Source organism: Schistocerca serialis, chromosome 7 (genome assembly GCF_023864345.2).
Source record: "Schistocerca serialis cubense isolate TAMUIC-IGC-003099 chromosome 7, iqSchSeri2.2, whole genome shotgun sequence".
Lineage (NCBI taxonomy): Eukaryota > Metazoa > Arthropoda > Insecta > Orthoptera > Acrididae > Schistocerca > Schistocerca serialis.
Genome location: NC_064644.1, coordinates 299,151,877 through 299,166,621, shown reverse-complemented (window position 1 = coordinate 299,166,621; position 14,745 = coordinate 299,151,877). Strand labels below are relative to the sequence as shown.

Sequence of the window (14,745 nt, the reverse complement as noted above, 5' to 3'; positions counted from 1 at the left end):
GAACTCGGGACCTTTGCCTTTCGCGGGCAAGTTCTCTACCATTTGACCTACCGAAGCACGACTCACGCCCGATACTCACAGCTTTACTTCTGCCAGTATCTCGTCTCCTACCTTCCAAACTTTACAGAATCTCTTCTGCGAACCTTGCAGAACTAGCACTCCTGAAAGAAAGGATATAGCGGAGACAAGGCTTAGCCACAGCCTGGGGGATGTTTCCAGAATGAGATTTTCACTCTGCAGCGGAGTGTGCGCTGATATGAAACTTCCTGGCAGATTAAAACTGTGTGCCCGACCGAGACTCGAACTCGGGACCTTTGCCTTTCGCGGGCAAGTGCTCTACCATCTGAGCTACCGAAGCACGACTCACGCCCGGTACTCACAGCTTTACTTTTGCCAGTATCTCGTCTCCTACCTTCCAAACTTTACAGAAGCTCTTCTGCGAACCTTGCAGAACTAGCACTCCTGAAAGAAAGGATATAGCGGTGACAAGGCTTAGCCACAGCCTGGGGGATGTTTCCAGAATGAGATTTTCACTCTGCAGCGGAGTGTGCGCTGATATGAAACTTCCTGGCAGATTAAAACTGTGTGCCCGACCGAGACTCGAACTCGGGACCTTTGCCTTTCGCGGGCAAATTCTCTACCATCTGAGCTACCGAAGCATGACTCACGCCCGGTACTCACAGCTTTATTTCTGCCAGTATCTCGTCTCCTACCTTCCAAACTTTACAGAAGCTCTTCTGCGAACCTTGCAGAACTAGCACTCCTGAAAGAAAGGATATAGCGGAGACAAGGCTTAGCCACAGCCTGGGGGATGTTTCCAGAATGAGATTTTCACTCTGCAGCGGAGTGTGCGCTGATATGAAACTTCCTGGCAGATTAAAACTGTGTGCCCGACCGAGACTCGAACTCGGGACCTTTGCCTTTCGCGGGCAAGTGCTCTACCATCGGAGCTACCGAAGCACGACTCACGCCCGGTACTCACAGCTTTACTTTTGCCAGTATCTCGTCTCCTACCTTCCAAACTTTACAGAAGCTCTTCTGCGAACCTTGCAGAACTAGCACTCCTGAAAGAAAGGATATAGCGGTGACAAGGCTTAGCCACAGCCTGGGGGATGTTTCCAGAATGAGATTTTCACTCTGCAGCGGAGTGTGCGCTGATATGAAACTTCCTGGCAGATTAAAACTGTGTGCCCGACCGAGACTCGAACTCGGGACCTTTGCCTTTCGCGGGCAAATTCTCTACCATCTGAGCTACCGAAGCATGACTCACGCCCGATACTCACAGCTTTATTTCTGCCAGTATCTCGTCTCCTACCTTCCAAACTTTACAGAAGCTCTTCTGCGAACCTTGCAGAACTAGCACTCCTGAAAGAAAGGATATAGCGGAGACAAGGCTTAGCCACAGCCTGGGGGATGTTTCCAGAATGAGATTTTCACTCTGCAGCGGAGTGTGCGCTGATATGAAACTTCCTGGCAGATTAAAACTGTGTGCCCGACCGAGACTCGAACTCGGGACCTTTGCCTTTCGCGGGCAAGTGCTCTACCATCGGAGCTACCGAAGCACGACTCACGCCCGGTACTCACAGCTTTACTTTTGCCAGTATCTCGTCTCCTACCTTCCAAACTTTACAGAAGCTCTTCTGTGAACCTTGCAGAACTAGCACTCCTGAAAGAAAGGATATAGCTTAGACAAGGCTTAGCCACAGCCTGGGGGATGTTTCCAGAATGAGATTTTCACTCTGCAGCGGAGTGTGCGCTGATGTGGAACTTCCTGGCAGATTAAAACTGTGTGCCCGACCGAGACTCGAACTCGGGACCTTTGCCTTTCGCGGGCAAGTGCTGTACAATCTGAGCTACCGAAGCACGACTCACGCCCGGTACTCACAGCTTTACTTTTGCCAGTACCTCGTCTCCTAACTTCCAAACTTTACAGAAGCTCTTCTGCGAACCTTGCAGAACTAGCACTCCTGAAAGAAAGGATATAGCTTAGACAAGGCTTAGCTACAGCCTGGGGGATGTTTCCAGAATGAGATTTTCACTCTGCAGCGGAGTGTGCGCTGATGTGGAACTTCCTGGCAGATTAAAACTGTGTGCCCGACCGAGACTCGAACTCGGGACCTTTGCCTTTCGCGGGCAAGTGCTCTACCATCTGAGCTACCGAAGCACGACTCACGCCCGGTACTCACAGCTTTACTTCTGCCAGTATCTCGTCTCCTACCTTCCAAACTTTACAGAAGCTCTTCTGCGAACCTTGCAGAACTGGCACTCCTGAAAGAAAGGATATAGCGGAGACAAGGCTTAGCCACAGCCTGGGGGATGTTTCCAGAATGAGATTTTCACTCTGCAGCGGAGTGTGCGCTGATATGAAACTTCCTGGCAGATTAAAACTGTGTGCCCGACCGAGACTCGAACTCGGGACCTTTGCCTTTCGCGGGCAAGTGCTCTACCATCTGAGCCACCGAAGCACGACTCACACCCGGTACTCACAGCTTTACTTCTGCCAGTATCTCGTCTCCTACCTTCCAAACTTCGCAGAAGAGCTGCTGTAAAGTTTGGAAGGTAGGAGACGAGATCCTGGCAGAAGTAAAGCTGTGAGTACCGGGCGTGAGTCGTGCTTCGGTAGCTCAGATGGTAGAGCACTTGCCCGCGAAAGGCAACGGTCCCGAGTTCGAGTCTCGGTCGGGCACACGGTTTTAATCTGCCACGTAGTTTCAATGATAATGGAGTTACCAGAAGTTACCATCAAAAAGTTCGGCGCGGATCGAATGAAAATTAGCTTCTGACGTTCACAAGAAATTTGTTACTTAATGATCGGAGGAAGAAAAGCAATATTTGCCACGAAACAGCTGGGAGTTGCGAAAGGCACAACTCGTCCCAGTTCGGCCTCCTTTTATCCGGACAAAACCACGATCCTCCAAGAATTTAATGTTTCCTGTTTTTTAATGTTGTAATATGAGCATAAAGTATCTGCCAAGTAAACATTAACGTCTGCGGAAGGATAAACAATGTGCGTAAGTGAAAAACGAAATGAATATCCACATCCCCTCCTCCCCCCACCCACAAAAAAACAAATTCATCATGGAATTTAATAGTTCGTGTGCGTAGGCTTAATTTGATTAATTGCATTACAGAAGTCATTAAAATATTGGATATAGAGTGGTTGGAGTGTAACTTTTTTTTTTAACTTGTACTGAAACTTGGAAATTTGTGTCTTCTGTGTAGCTTTGGTGAATATTCTAAAAATCTAATGATAAAAAAATCGTGGAGTGATACTTCGTTAGCTGTGTATTATCGCTATAAATACAAGTGGGAGTGAAATGTGCATTGTTGTTAATGCCAGAAATTACCAGATATTTAGATGACTATTATCAATTTATTACTTATCATAATTACAGCGAAGAATACAGGATACAGGCAGAAGGGAAAAAACTGAAACAGCAAGAAAAACGCATATAAAAACAAATACCAAACAAGGTGAAGAACCGTTACTAAATTGTCATTGATTCAACCCCCCTCAATTTTATAATTTCGTTAAGTATCTGTTAATTTCACTAATCGCCTCTTCGGAAACAGTCCATTGAACTGTGTGCTTGAAGTTACTTTTTTAAAAATACCTGCCACTTGTTCTTTGGTGCTAATATATTGAACATTCATTATAAAGGTGATTACGAAACTCTGTTTAGTATCCCCACGCTTTCGTTGTCTAGGTTTCCACGTCTATAATAGACATATGCCTGACAGATTATCTTTAGAAATTGTTGGAATTTTTACAAATCTTTTAAATTCTGCAAGAACATTCTTCAGCCATAGGATGTCTGTTGCAGCTGTTGCCAAAGACTATATTGTGTTTCTGTCGAAGATAGTGAAACACATGTCTATCTCTTTTTAGCACAACAAACAGTATTTCCAAAAACACGGAATACCAGAATGTATTTTGTTGATCTTCTGTCTTCTTGACTTCACCAGTACAGAAATATATTCAAGTGCTGGAGATATCATCCTTCCAATTAACAATGCACCTTCCTACTGGTAAATATTAGCTGCTCATTTACTTGTTTTGAGATATGTAAAACACCTTTTAGTAAGGAATAGGTAGCACACATATTGAACTAATGATTATTTAATAATTATGCTTTTACTTATTTTGTCTTTGATTTTTATAACTCCTTTCCTCTGTTTTTTTCCGGGTATGCTTGTTTAACAATAATTCCCGGAAACGTGACGTCATTTTGACGTCAGGCGCAATATCGACGACCGCATGATAGACTATCGTCTCTGTGACAAGGAAGAATATGATATTATTGCGTCTCGACTCGCTCGCAGCAATTTCAGCGGCCCTCTTAGGTTCCTGCCTAACCACATACGCGGAAGTCATTGCAAATTCGGAAATAAAAAGACGAATATTTGTGAGACGGAAAACTACAAATTTTATTGCAGCTCGTTTCAGTCGGAGCATTGAAAGTTATACTCTTAGCTTCCACCCCAACCACACACTCGGAAATCGCCACATATTCTGAAATAAAGAGCTAAATATGAGTGGAAATGCAGAATATGAATTTTATTGCTGCTCGTTTCAGTCGTAGCTATTAAATCTATATTCTTAGATTCCTGCCTAACCACACGCACTGAAAACGCCACATGTTCCTAAAGTAAACAGCGAAATTTTTGAGACAAGGAAGAACATGAATATTAATGCTCCTTGTTTCTCTCGCAGCAATTAGACCTGTCCTCTTAAATTCCTGTCTAACCACACAATCCAACGGCGGCACATATTCGGAAATAAAGAACGAAATATTTGTGAGAAGGAAAAATATGAACTTTATTGTTGCTCGTCTCAGTCGCAGCAATTTAAGCTGTTCGCTTAGGTTCTTGCGTAATCACACACTCGGAAAACGCTAAATATTTATTTCATCCTTCGTTCTCTGGTCAGACTGAATGTGAGTAACATCCAGTATTGCAGAACATACTTGTATTATATCCATAAGAAAGAAACAGAACGTGCTAACAATGCTACCACGAAAAAAATACATGATTAATCTAATCTAAATGGGATGCGAATCAACGACTTTCGACTCCACTAACCAAGACGTTATTCATTTAGCTAGCACTTAACAATGTGCGGTTTAACTTTGGCCTTCGTTATCATATTCTATCTTGAAGGCTTGTATCGTTGATGCATATTAGGTGACATTTAATGCTAATGGTGACGTGTTTCTGATAAATTTTCAGTGCTCTGTTTCACTGAAACAGAATACTGCAAATTATAAAACAAAGTATGTTTCGTTCTTAATTTGAAAATTATTGACGTCAACTCTTCCTAAAACAGCATTCATATGAAGGCTTAGCCATCGATAAACCAGTACGAGACATTTTATAATAGTAATAAATATAATAAATTATTCCCGGAATGACATGTTTTTGTAAATCTCTGAAACGCGGGCATGAAATCTTATGAGGGACTCGTCTCGAGTTCGAGAGAAACCTTTAGGGAGAGCTCGGCTCGAAACGAAAATAACCAATAGCATTTCAGGGTAGCGATATCCAATAGGATTGCTCGTTTCGAAAGAGCCGTGGCGCAGACATTTTTCTCTTTCGAAAGTTACACACACGTGCGGTTTTGTCAGCAGATACGTATGAAATAAGTGTATTTTGCCCTTACTGTTACTTTGTGCTGTGGAGTTGTCCGTGTAAGCAGTGAAATTTTTGTGTCCAACATGATTTTTCAGTGTCATGTATGCGATAAGGTCGATCCTAAAAAAGGAAATTTGAATAGACACCTATTAGAGGTTCATGGACTGCAAATAGAGCAGAAAAAATTGTTTGTGTGCGCCCTGTGTAATGAAAGAAGTACTTCTGAAAAGTGCCTGTTTGAACATTTACGGTCGGCACATGAAGTAGATGTGAAATGTGAAATATTACATTTTAGCACCGCTGATGAATTTCAGAAGTGGAAGGAGGAAACTGAGCAGACAACGCTCTCAAAGTTCGTCAAACGTCGTGGTTCCCATGCTAAGGTTGATTCAGAAGTTGTTTCTTATATTTGTCACCGGTCTGGTAAGTTTGTGTCTAGAGGAAAAAACGTGCGATGTCTTAAATTGCAAGGTAGTAGTAAGATTGATGCACTGTGTCCTGCTAAGATGAGAGTAGATATGAAAAAGAATGGAACCTGCTGTGTGAAATATGTTTCAACCCATGTTGGCCACAAATCCGAGTTATGTCATCTGCAACTAACAAAAAGAGAAACGGAAAGTATTGCTGCAGATATAGCAAGTGGCATACCATTCTCTGTCATATTAGACAAAATTCGAGATACAGTTGTAGATTCGAACTTGGAAAGGATACATTTGATTACGAGACAGGATCTAAATAATATAGATCAGTCTTATAATTTGTCCTTCCAAGTCAATAAGACACCATAATGATGCAATAAGTGTAGAAGCATGGGTAAATGAAGTAAATGGTGGAGACAGTCCTTGTGTGCTTTTCTATAAACCACAGGATGTAGTCCTTGATTCGTACCCACAATTAAAGCGCTCTGATTTTGCATTGATAATTATGAACAATGCTCAAGGCGAGATATTAAAGAAATATGGGAACGACTGCGTTTGTGTTGATGGGACACATGGTCTTAAGGGGATACGGAATCGGATTTTGGGTTAAAAAATCGAATTTTTTTTTATTGGCGTATTATATTCTGCCATGTTTCCTCTTTAAAATGACGTATCATACATAGCTCTACTACAATTATAACTATTTTATTTTTATATATTTGTGAGATCGGGTATTGCGCTTTAGTTATACACGTCTCTCGTGGCTGACCATGAACTTTTTGGCAGTACCTTTAAAGTGACATGAATTCAAATATCCCGGTTTCCAGCGACTATTTATACACTAGTTGCCCGAAAATGTTTCTCTCTGGTTTCCTCAAGTTACTCTTTGACTTTGTGGCGGGACTGTTTTGTAAACAGTGTGATATAAGAAAGTAGTTGTTGTTGAGTTATTTCGTATTTAGTGCTTCATTTTTCGCTGTGAAAATGCCTAGAGCTAAAGCAAAAGTATTTAAAAAGCGTGTGAACTGGCAAAAGAAAAGAAATAATGATTCATTAGCAAAGCAAAGCAGTTCATCATCATCACTGTTGGAAAATGTGAATCCACTTATTACTGATTTGCCGAACGAACTTACACCAAATGAAAACAGTGCTTCTCATAAAAAACTAAGAGATTTGGAAGAGAAATATAATTTACTTGATAGAGGGAATGAAGTTTTTGAACTCATTGATACGAATATATTGTGTGAAGCTCTTGAAAACAGTTTGTGCTGCAAAAAATGTCATGGAAACGTTTCTCTGAAAGTAGAATCCCATGTTGGCCTGGCTGCCCAGTTTAATTTAATATGCAGTGTTTGTAAATACAGCTGTAAGTTTCCAAGTTCGGTTTCAGTAACTGTAAATAATGGATACAAGAAAACTGAACTTTATAGTGTAAATATTAGGTTAGTTTATGGATTGCGAGCAATTGGTAAGGGCAAAGCAGCTGGTGATATGCTATGTGGTGTTCTAAATCTTCCAAGTGCACCTTCAAAGTTTGAAGCTTACAATTATGTACTAGGATCTGCAGTTGAAGATGTAGCACAGAAGTCAATGCAGGTTGCTGTGGAAGAAGCAGTGGAAGAAAATGACGGCAGTCGTGACCTCACAGTGGCGTTTGATGGCACGTGGCAGAAAAGGGGCCACACCTCCAACAATGGTGTTGTAACAGCAACTAGTGTTGATACTGGCAAGGTTATTGATGTTGCAATAATGTCTAAATACTGTAGGTGCACAGGCAGGCTGAAAAATGAACACAGTGATGACTGTATTGCTAATTATTATGGTAGTAGTGGTGGCATGGAGGTTGCTGGGGTGAAGAAAATTTTTCATCGCTCTTCACAGTGGTATAATGTTCGCTATGTCAAATATCTGGGAGATGGTGACTCTAAAGCATTCAAAGAAGTTTTGGAAAGCAAACCATATGGGAACAGTGTAAATATAAGCAAACTTGAATGTATAGGACATGTGCTGAGAAGGTTAAAATCAGTTATGAAAGGGAAAAAACTAGATGATGGGAAAACCTTGGATGGCAGAGGAAGATTGACTGATTCCATAATAGACCACATTCAGAACTGCTATGGCCTTGCAATCAGGCAAAATACAGGCAATCTTGAAGAAATGAGGAGAGCTATATGGGCTTTATATTTCCACACCGCATCCACGGATGAGCATCCACAACATGGTTTGTGCCCCAAAGGTGAAAACAGCTGGTGTAAATACAATAGGGGACTAACAACAGGAGAGAAATACATTCACCACCACAGTCTACCATCAGCCATCATGGCAGAAATAAAGCCCATTTTCAGAGATCTGGCTGACAGAAGTCTTCTGATGAAATGTCTTCACGGAAAAACGCAGAACCCCAACGAGTGCTTGAATAGTGTGATATGGCATCGTCTCCCAAAAACAGTGTTTGTCGGAATTAATACACTACATTTTGGTGTGTATGATGCTGTGGCAACCTTCAATCTTGGAAATATAACTAAATGCCAGGTCCTTCAAAAGTTGGGTATGTGTGTTGGTTCCCGTACGGTACGTGCTATGTTCTTTTTAGATCAGCACAGACTAAGGCATGCTGATAATATAATCAAGACATTAGTGAAAAAAGCAAGACAGGTGCAGAGGGGTGCCAAAAGAAGACTTGAAGATGATTATGAAGACTGTGAAGGGGGTATTAGCTACGGATCAGGAATGTTTTAATCTTCTTTCTCTGTTTCCCGTAAGTTTACTTTTTACTTCATCTAGGAACATTATCTCAGGTACTGGTCAACCTAGAAGTCTGAAATTTTTATGACGTAGTGACATAGGTCCCTATTACATACTGAAACAACGATTTTTTAATTACTTGATTTACAAAAGACTTAGGGGTGATAGTCTAGTAAAAAGCGATGGAAAAAATTTACTTAAAAATAAATGTACAATATCTCTGTAAGAAAATACTTTGACAATAAACTGTTGTTTCAGTATTGTTGTAACATATGAATGCACATACAGTAAAATTTTTACCTCTCTGTCTCCAGTAGTTTGTGAGAAAATGTTCCCTTTAGTAGGCATATATTAACATTGCGGGGATAGGTGATTCCGTATCCCCTTAATGGATATAATTTTGAACTTATATCTCTACTAGTGCTAGACGATCTGAGACAAGGGTTTCCATGCGCGTTTCTAATATCTAACAGGAATGACTCCCAGATGCTGTCCATATTTTTCCAGCACATAAAGAGGCAGGTTGGATCAATTTCGCTAAATGTTTTTATGTCTGATTTGGCAGAGTCTTTCTTTATTGCATGGAATGATGTCATGGCAGCTCCATCTATGCGACTTTATTGTACATGGCATGTTGATAGATGTTGGAGGAAGAATATAAAATGTAAGATTCAAGGTGTAGAAAAACAAGGTGAAGTATACAAGCAAATCAGAACTTTGATGCATGAGCAGGATGTAGATTCATTTGATGAGATGTTAAATATTGTGCTAGAGAGATTGGAATGTGATCCTGATACAGTTCAATTTGCCACATACTTCCGAGACAACTATGTTGGGAATGCAAATTGTTGGGCATATTGCCATAGATTGAATGCTGGAATCAATACCAATATGCATATAGAAAGAATGCATCGCACTATTAAATATATATATCTAGGTAGTAAATGTGTCAAGCGTTTAGACAAAGCTATTTTTGCATTGATGTCATTTGTCAAGCACAAGCTGTTTGGCAGGCTTATTGTGCTAAATAAAGGTAAACTGACGAGTAAACTTAAGGACATTCGCCTTCGGCATAAATCAGGGAATAATATTAAGGAGGACTTCATTACTATGGATTTTTCTGGTTGGAAAGTGCATTCTTCTTCAAGGTCAACAGATTATTTTGTATATGATAATGACTTTCAGTGCAACTGCAGATTGATGTGCATTAAATGCAGGGCTTGCATTCATAGGTATTCTTGTACATGTATTGACTATACCATCAAATGGAATATGTGCAAGCACATACATAGTGTTTGCCAGATTCAGTTAAAGCAGCAACCTTCTAAACACCTAAGAAATAGTGAAGTTACACTTATTGAGAGTGAAGATATTTCTGTTGTAGACGAGAAAATAGAAATACTAGCGGAGGTAACGAAAAAAAGTGTTAATGATTCTGTACCTTTGTCAGTCCAAAGAAGGGAACTTATCGCAGAGTTTTCTGGTATTGTATCTGAACTGACCTCAAATGACTTGGAAACTGCTAAAAAATGTTATCATCACTAAAGGCAACTGTAGCTGTCGGAATGTTGCAGCAAAAACAGGCACCGCTGCAAATAGAAAGAAAACAAGCACAAAAGATTTTACCTCAACGTAGACTGTACTCTACAAAGAAAAACAAAAGGGGTAATAATGCATCCCTGGTGCTACCAAATTCAGAAGAATCCAGTTTGATCAAATTATCTCTACTGGCAGACAAAGAAGATGCACTTGTGGAAAAAGGTATGTTACTAGTGCCCCCGCCCCTTCCCCACCCAACAACGTACATCCCTGCAGCAAAAAATGCTTGTAATGAAGCAGTCTGGTAAAATTCTACGTATGACAAGTGACATAGTGTGCTGCTGATGGCAATGATCAATTATGAAGTAAATAATTAATGCTGTTCCTGTTCTCTAGTTGTCAGGTTCTCGTATGTACCCTTGTTTGCCCAGTAATTTAATTATCCTTGTAAAGCAAACATTTAGAACAAGTATTCACAAGAAACAAAATATACACAATAAATAAACGGTCATTGCCAGTATCACAGCACCACGCCGCCTGAGCTGTAAGTAAAATTTAACCAGTGCTCTATTATCTATTAATGTCAGCAGTCTAATATAATATACTGTTTGCAGGTTCAGCTGTTCAAAAGCAACCAACAATAAAAAGTACAGAGGGTGTAGCAGGTCCATTCCCCATTACAGCATGTGCCCTACAGCACAGCCCGACGAATCGTGAGTATTATAAATCCAGGTGTTAATGTACCTTTTTGTTATAAAATATCATTCTAGTATTATGCCCTAGTTCCTCGTAAGTTACAGCAATCCGGTTTGCAGTTCTGCTTGCAGGCTCAACTCCCATGATTCAGCCAATATCAAAACAGGCTGAGGTGGTATCTAGTCCGTCTCTCGCTACATCGTATGTGCTGAAACACAGCCCGAGGAATAGTGAGTACTATGAATCAAGATATTAGTGCACCTCTGTGTTATGCCATTGTTTATTTTTGTCACAGCTCCTTATAAATTATTTACTGTAACTTAGTTTGCATTTCTGCCTGCAGGCTCAACTTCCACAATTCAACCAATACCAAAACAGGCTGTGGTGGTACCACATCCATCCATCCATCGGTACAGTACGTGTGTTGCTACACAGCTCAACAAATGGTGATTTCCTATGAATTCAGGCATTAGTGCATCTCTTTATTATAAAATGTTATTCCAGCTTTATTCCATAGTCCCTTGTAAGTTATTTATAGCAATTTGGTTTTAAATGCTGATTGCAGGTGCTGTTCTCCCACATTTAAACCAGTGACAGAGCAGGATAAGATGGTATCAGTGCCTTCCCTTACTACAGCGCATGTTCTGCAACACGGCTATGGAATGGTATTATAAATTCAGGCAGTATTTGTGGATCCTTTCTGATCTGAAATTTTTGCTTGTCAACTACAACCTTCCTTATGATATTTCATTTCTGATTTATACCAAAGACAAGTGTCCTTTTGTTTAATTGAAATTTTTTTACCACTTGTCAGACTGGTTTTTCTTCACAAAATATATTAGTACAAATATAGCTATATAATAGTGTGATACATTCTTTCTGCATTGATGATATTATGGCCAATATTTCACATTACAGGCATAGGCAGTTGTCTTGGTTACGAATTAAAGTGTATCAGGATCACATACATCCTTGTTGTGAATCATGTTGTCTGCACTGGCGATTTGTTCACGTGTCCCAGTACACCTCACACATGAAGTACACTTCACTAGGAAAATTAAAAAATGCTGTAATTTTTGAATCACTGCAGATAGGATGTAAACTCTTTCACCTTAATCCATAAGAAACACTACAGTTTACATCCTTAATGGACATTACATGCTAGTTACACCAAGAATTATATTTAGCAATAGTTTTTAAATGAGGCTAAATTTCACTCCATAGTCTTCCTTATAATAATATCATATATAAAAACAAAGATGAGGTGACTTACCGAACAAAAGCGCTGGCAGGTCGATAGACACACAAACAAACACAAACATACACACAAAATTCAAGCTTTCGCAACAAACTGTTGCCTCATCAGGAAAGAGGGAAGGAGAGGGGAAGACGAAAGGAAGTGGGTTTTAAAGGAGAGGGTAAGGAGTCATTCCAATCCCGGGAGCGGAAAGACTTACCTTAGGGGGAAAGAAGGACAGGTATACACTCGCACACACGCACATATCCATCCACACATACAGACACAAGCAGACATATTTAAATTGTTCATTGTTTTGAACACACATTATCCACTGCCCACTTACTGTTCCATATTGAAGCATAACTACTGTAATAGGATTAGTTACATTTGGCTTGTAAATGTCATGTGACGTTACACATTGTGCCACAATAATCTTTACTAATCGTTAATTGTGTCTAAAATTAATAAAGTCTTAGGCCAACATTCCTTACTAGTTCCAAACTGTTTGCAGTTTTCACCACTGGCTTGTGAAATATACTTGATTACACTTTCGATACGCATAATGTACTAGTGCTACCATTGTGTGTCTGTGCCCAGTGCATGTCAGGAGAGCACCAAACTGGGCAGTGACTTTTAAGTATTTTATTTACTGCCAAAAATATGTCAATAAATGTGATCTTTAAAAACAAATAAATCACCAAAGTAAAAACTGAGATTAACCCATCTGGAACTGACAAACTTCTATTGCTCGACTGATTGCTGTGGGATGTTGACAGTTGGATAAAATAAAATGGTGTCTTTTTTTCCTTCGCAACATATAGTGTAAACCATCATCCCATCCCCTGTGTTAGTCTCACCTGCAAAGTTAACAAACATCCATAGGTTATACTTGACAGTATTACATTTCCAGATCAGGATGATCAGTATTTAAATTCTGGTTTTCTGTGCATTTGAGGTGCAATGAGTCTCATGTCTTATGCTGATTTCTCTTAGACAGGTAACTTTTGAAACTGAATAAGCTCACTGCACTATTCATGGTAACAACTTATTTATAGTTTCCATCAGATAATACTAACCTTATAAGAATTCTTGAGCTACAGTTTATGGGTTGAAAGGCTGTGGTCAGTGTATAAAACTACTACTCCAAGTGCGGGAGACATCTTCAGAGGTACAATGGTAACTTCCATTCTACCTCGGAAGATGTCTCCCGCAGTTAGAGATGAAATGTCAGGAAGAAGTAATTTTATACATCAACCTTGGCCTTTTAACCTGGAAATCTTGACTCAAGAAAATGCTGGCCATGAAAGTCTACATTGTATGACTTCACAAAAATTGTCACCTGCCGTGTCCCATAGAAGAAAGTAGTTAATAGTAGTAATGTTTAAGCACATACTAAATAAATCAATTATATTCAGCAACATGTTCAAGCATATTATTTAAGGATGTATCATTCAAAATTAAGCACAATTTGTTTGTTTTCACTGAGAAAGAAATAGAACTACACAATGTATTTTACACTATGCTAATCTTTATTTTACCTCTTTGTGCTGTTGTGGATTGGAAATAATACCTGGCAGAAGAGATATGGTGTGATTTGGATCCATTGTCTGAATGGAAATGTTGGTATACTTAAAAGCTTTATAGAAGAGGTCAGGACATGTCAAATTAGCAACAGATAAAATGTTTGCGCACCGTTATTTCTAGATACTATTTTTGTACTACAATATGCTAAGAGGGCAGATTCTCTATATTGATCTGTTTCACCTTGTTCAAGTACCTAACACTATGTTGCCTACTACGTAGCCTTTTGACATTGCATACAGCTAAACAAAAGGACACTTTCATTTTGGGAACTGCTTTTCAACAATGAAATTATTTCGGAGATAGTACTCAGAACCATTGAAAAAAGACTACATCATTGCCAGATAAGTAAAGCAAAATTCTGTCTCAAAACTAACTGACAATACGTAAATCAAGATAATTGTTGGTTTTTGTTATTTTTGGGGGGCTTTTAGATAAGTGTGTGAAGAACTGGATTGGTTGTATGCTATAAACGGCACTGGTAGACTGAATTTTGGAGAAACTATACCCTTGAAATGTCTATTATTTTGCCCTCGATTTGATGTTCCAGCAACCTGTGATGCCAGGAAACTCACAGATAAACTAAATCATGTGCCAGATGTCGAGCACCATTGTGTTTGGAAGTTCCATTGTTTTTATTGCAATTCATGATACTGTGAAATATTTTTATAATTGCTGTACATTTAGCTAAAAGTTACAGTAAAATTTTCTTGTAAATTATGCCTGCAGAAACTTTTGTACTGAATTTAATCTTTTCTTTTGGTTTATAATTTTGATGTAAAATCTATTTTCTGTTTATATATGAAGTTTCAATTGTGTGTCTTAATATTTGTAGCTGATGTGTAGAATATTTGAAAACTGTTTTTTTTTTCATGTTCTGTATGTTTTGTACGT

At 39.5% G+C, this 14,745-nt stretch overlaps 1 protein-coding gene across 4 annotated transcripts; it reads left to right on the top strand.

Moving 5' to 3' along the window:
- Positions 1 to 9,228: 9,228 nt before the first annotated feature.
- On the top strand, positions 9,229 to 12,519 carry LOC126412265 (uncharacterized). Of its 4 annotated transcripts, none has more exons than XM_050081769.1 (5): positions 9,240 to 10,556; positions 10,949 to 11,047; positions 11,129 to 11,260; positions 11,374 to 11,476; positions 11,596 to 12,519. In XM_050081769.1, exons 1-5 carry the CDS (start codon positions 10,325 to 10,327, stop codon positions 11,702 to 11,704), a joined length of 675 nt encoding a protein of 224 aa, XP_049937726.1. In that variant the 5' UTR covers positions 9,240 to 10,324; the 3' UTR covers positions 11,705 to 12,519. The 4 variants fall into 4 exon arrangements, 2 of the variants coding, with proteins under 2 accessions (XP_049937726.1, XP_049937727.1); XM_050081770.1 differs by having other exon boundaries at positions 9,244 to 10,556; positions 11,150 to 11,260; XR_007575268.1 differs by having other exon boundaries at positions 9,229 to 11,047; positions 11,150 to 11,260.
- Positions 12,520 to 14,745: the final 2,226 nt, after the last annotated feature.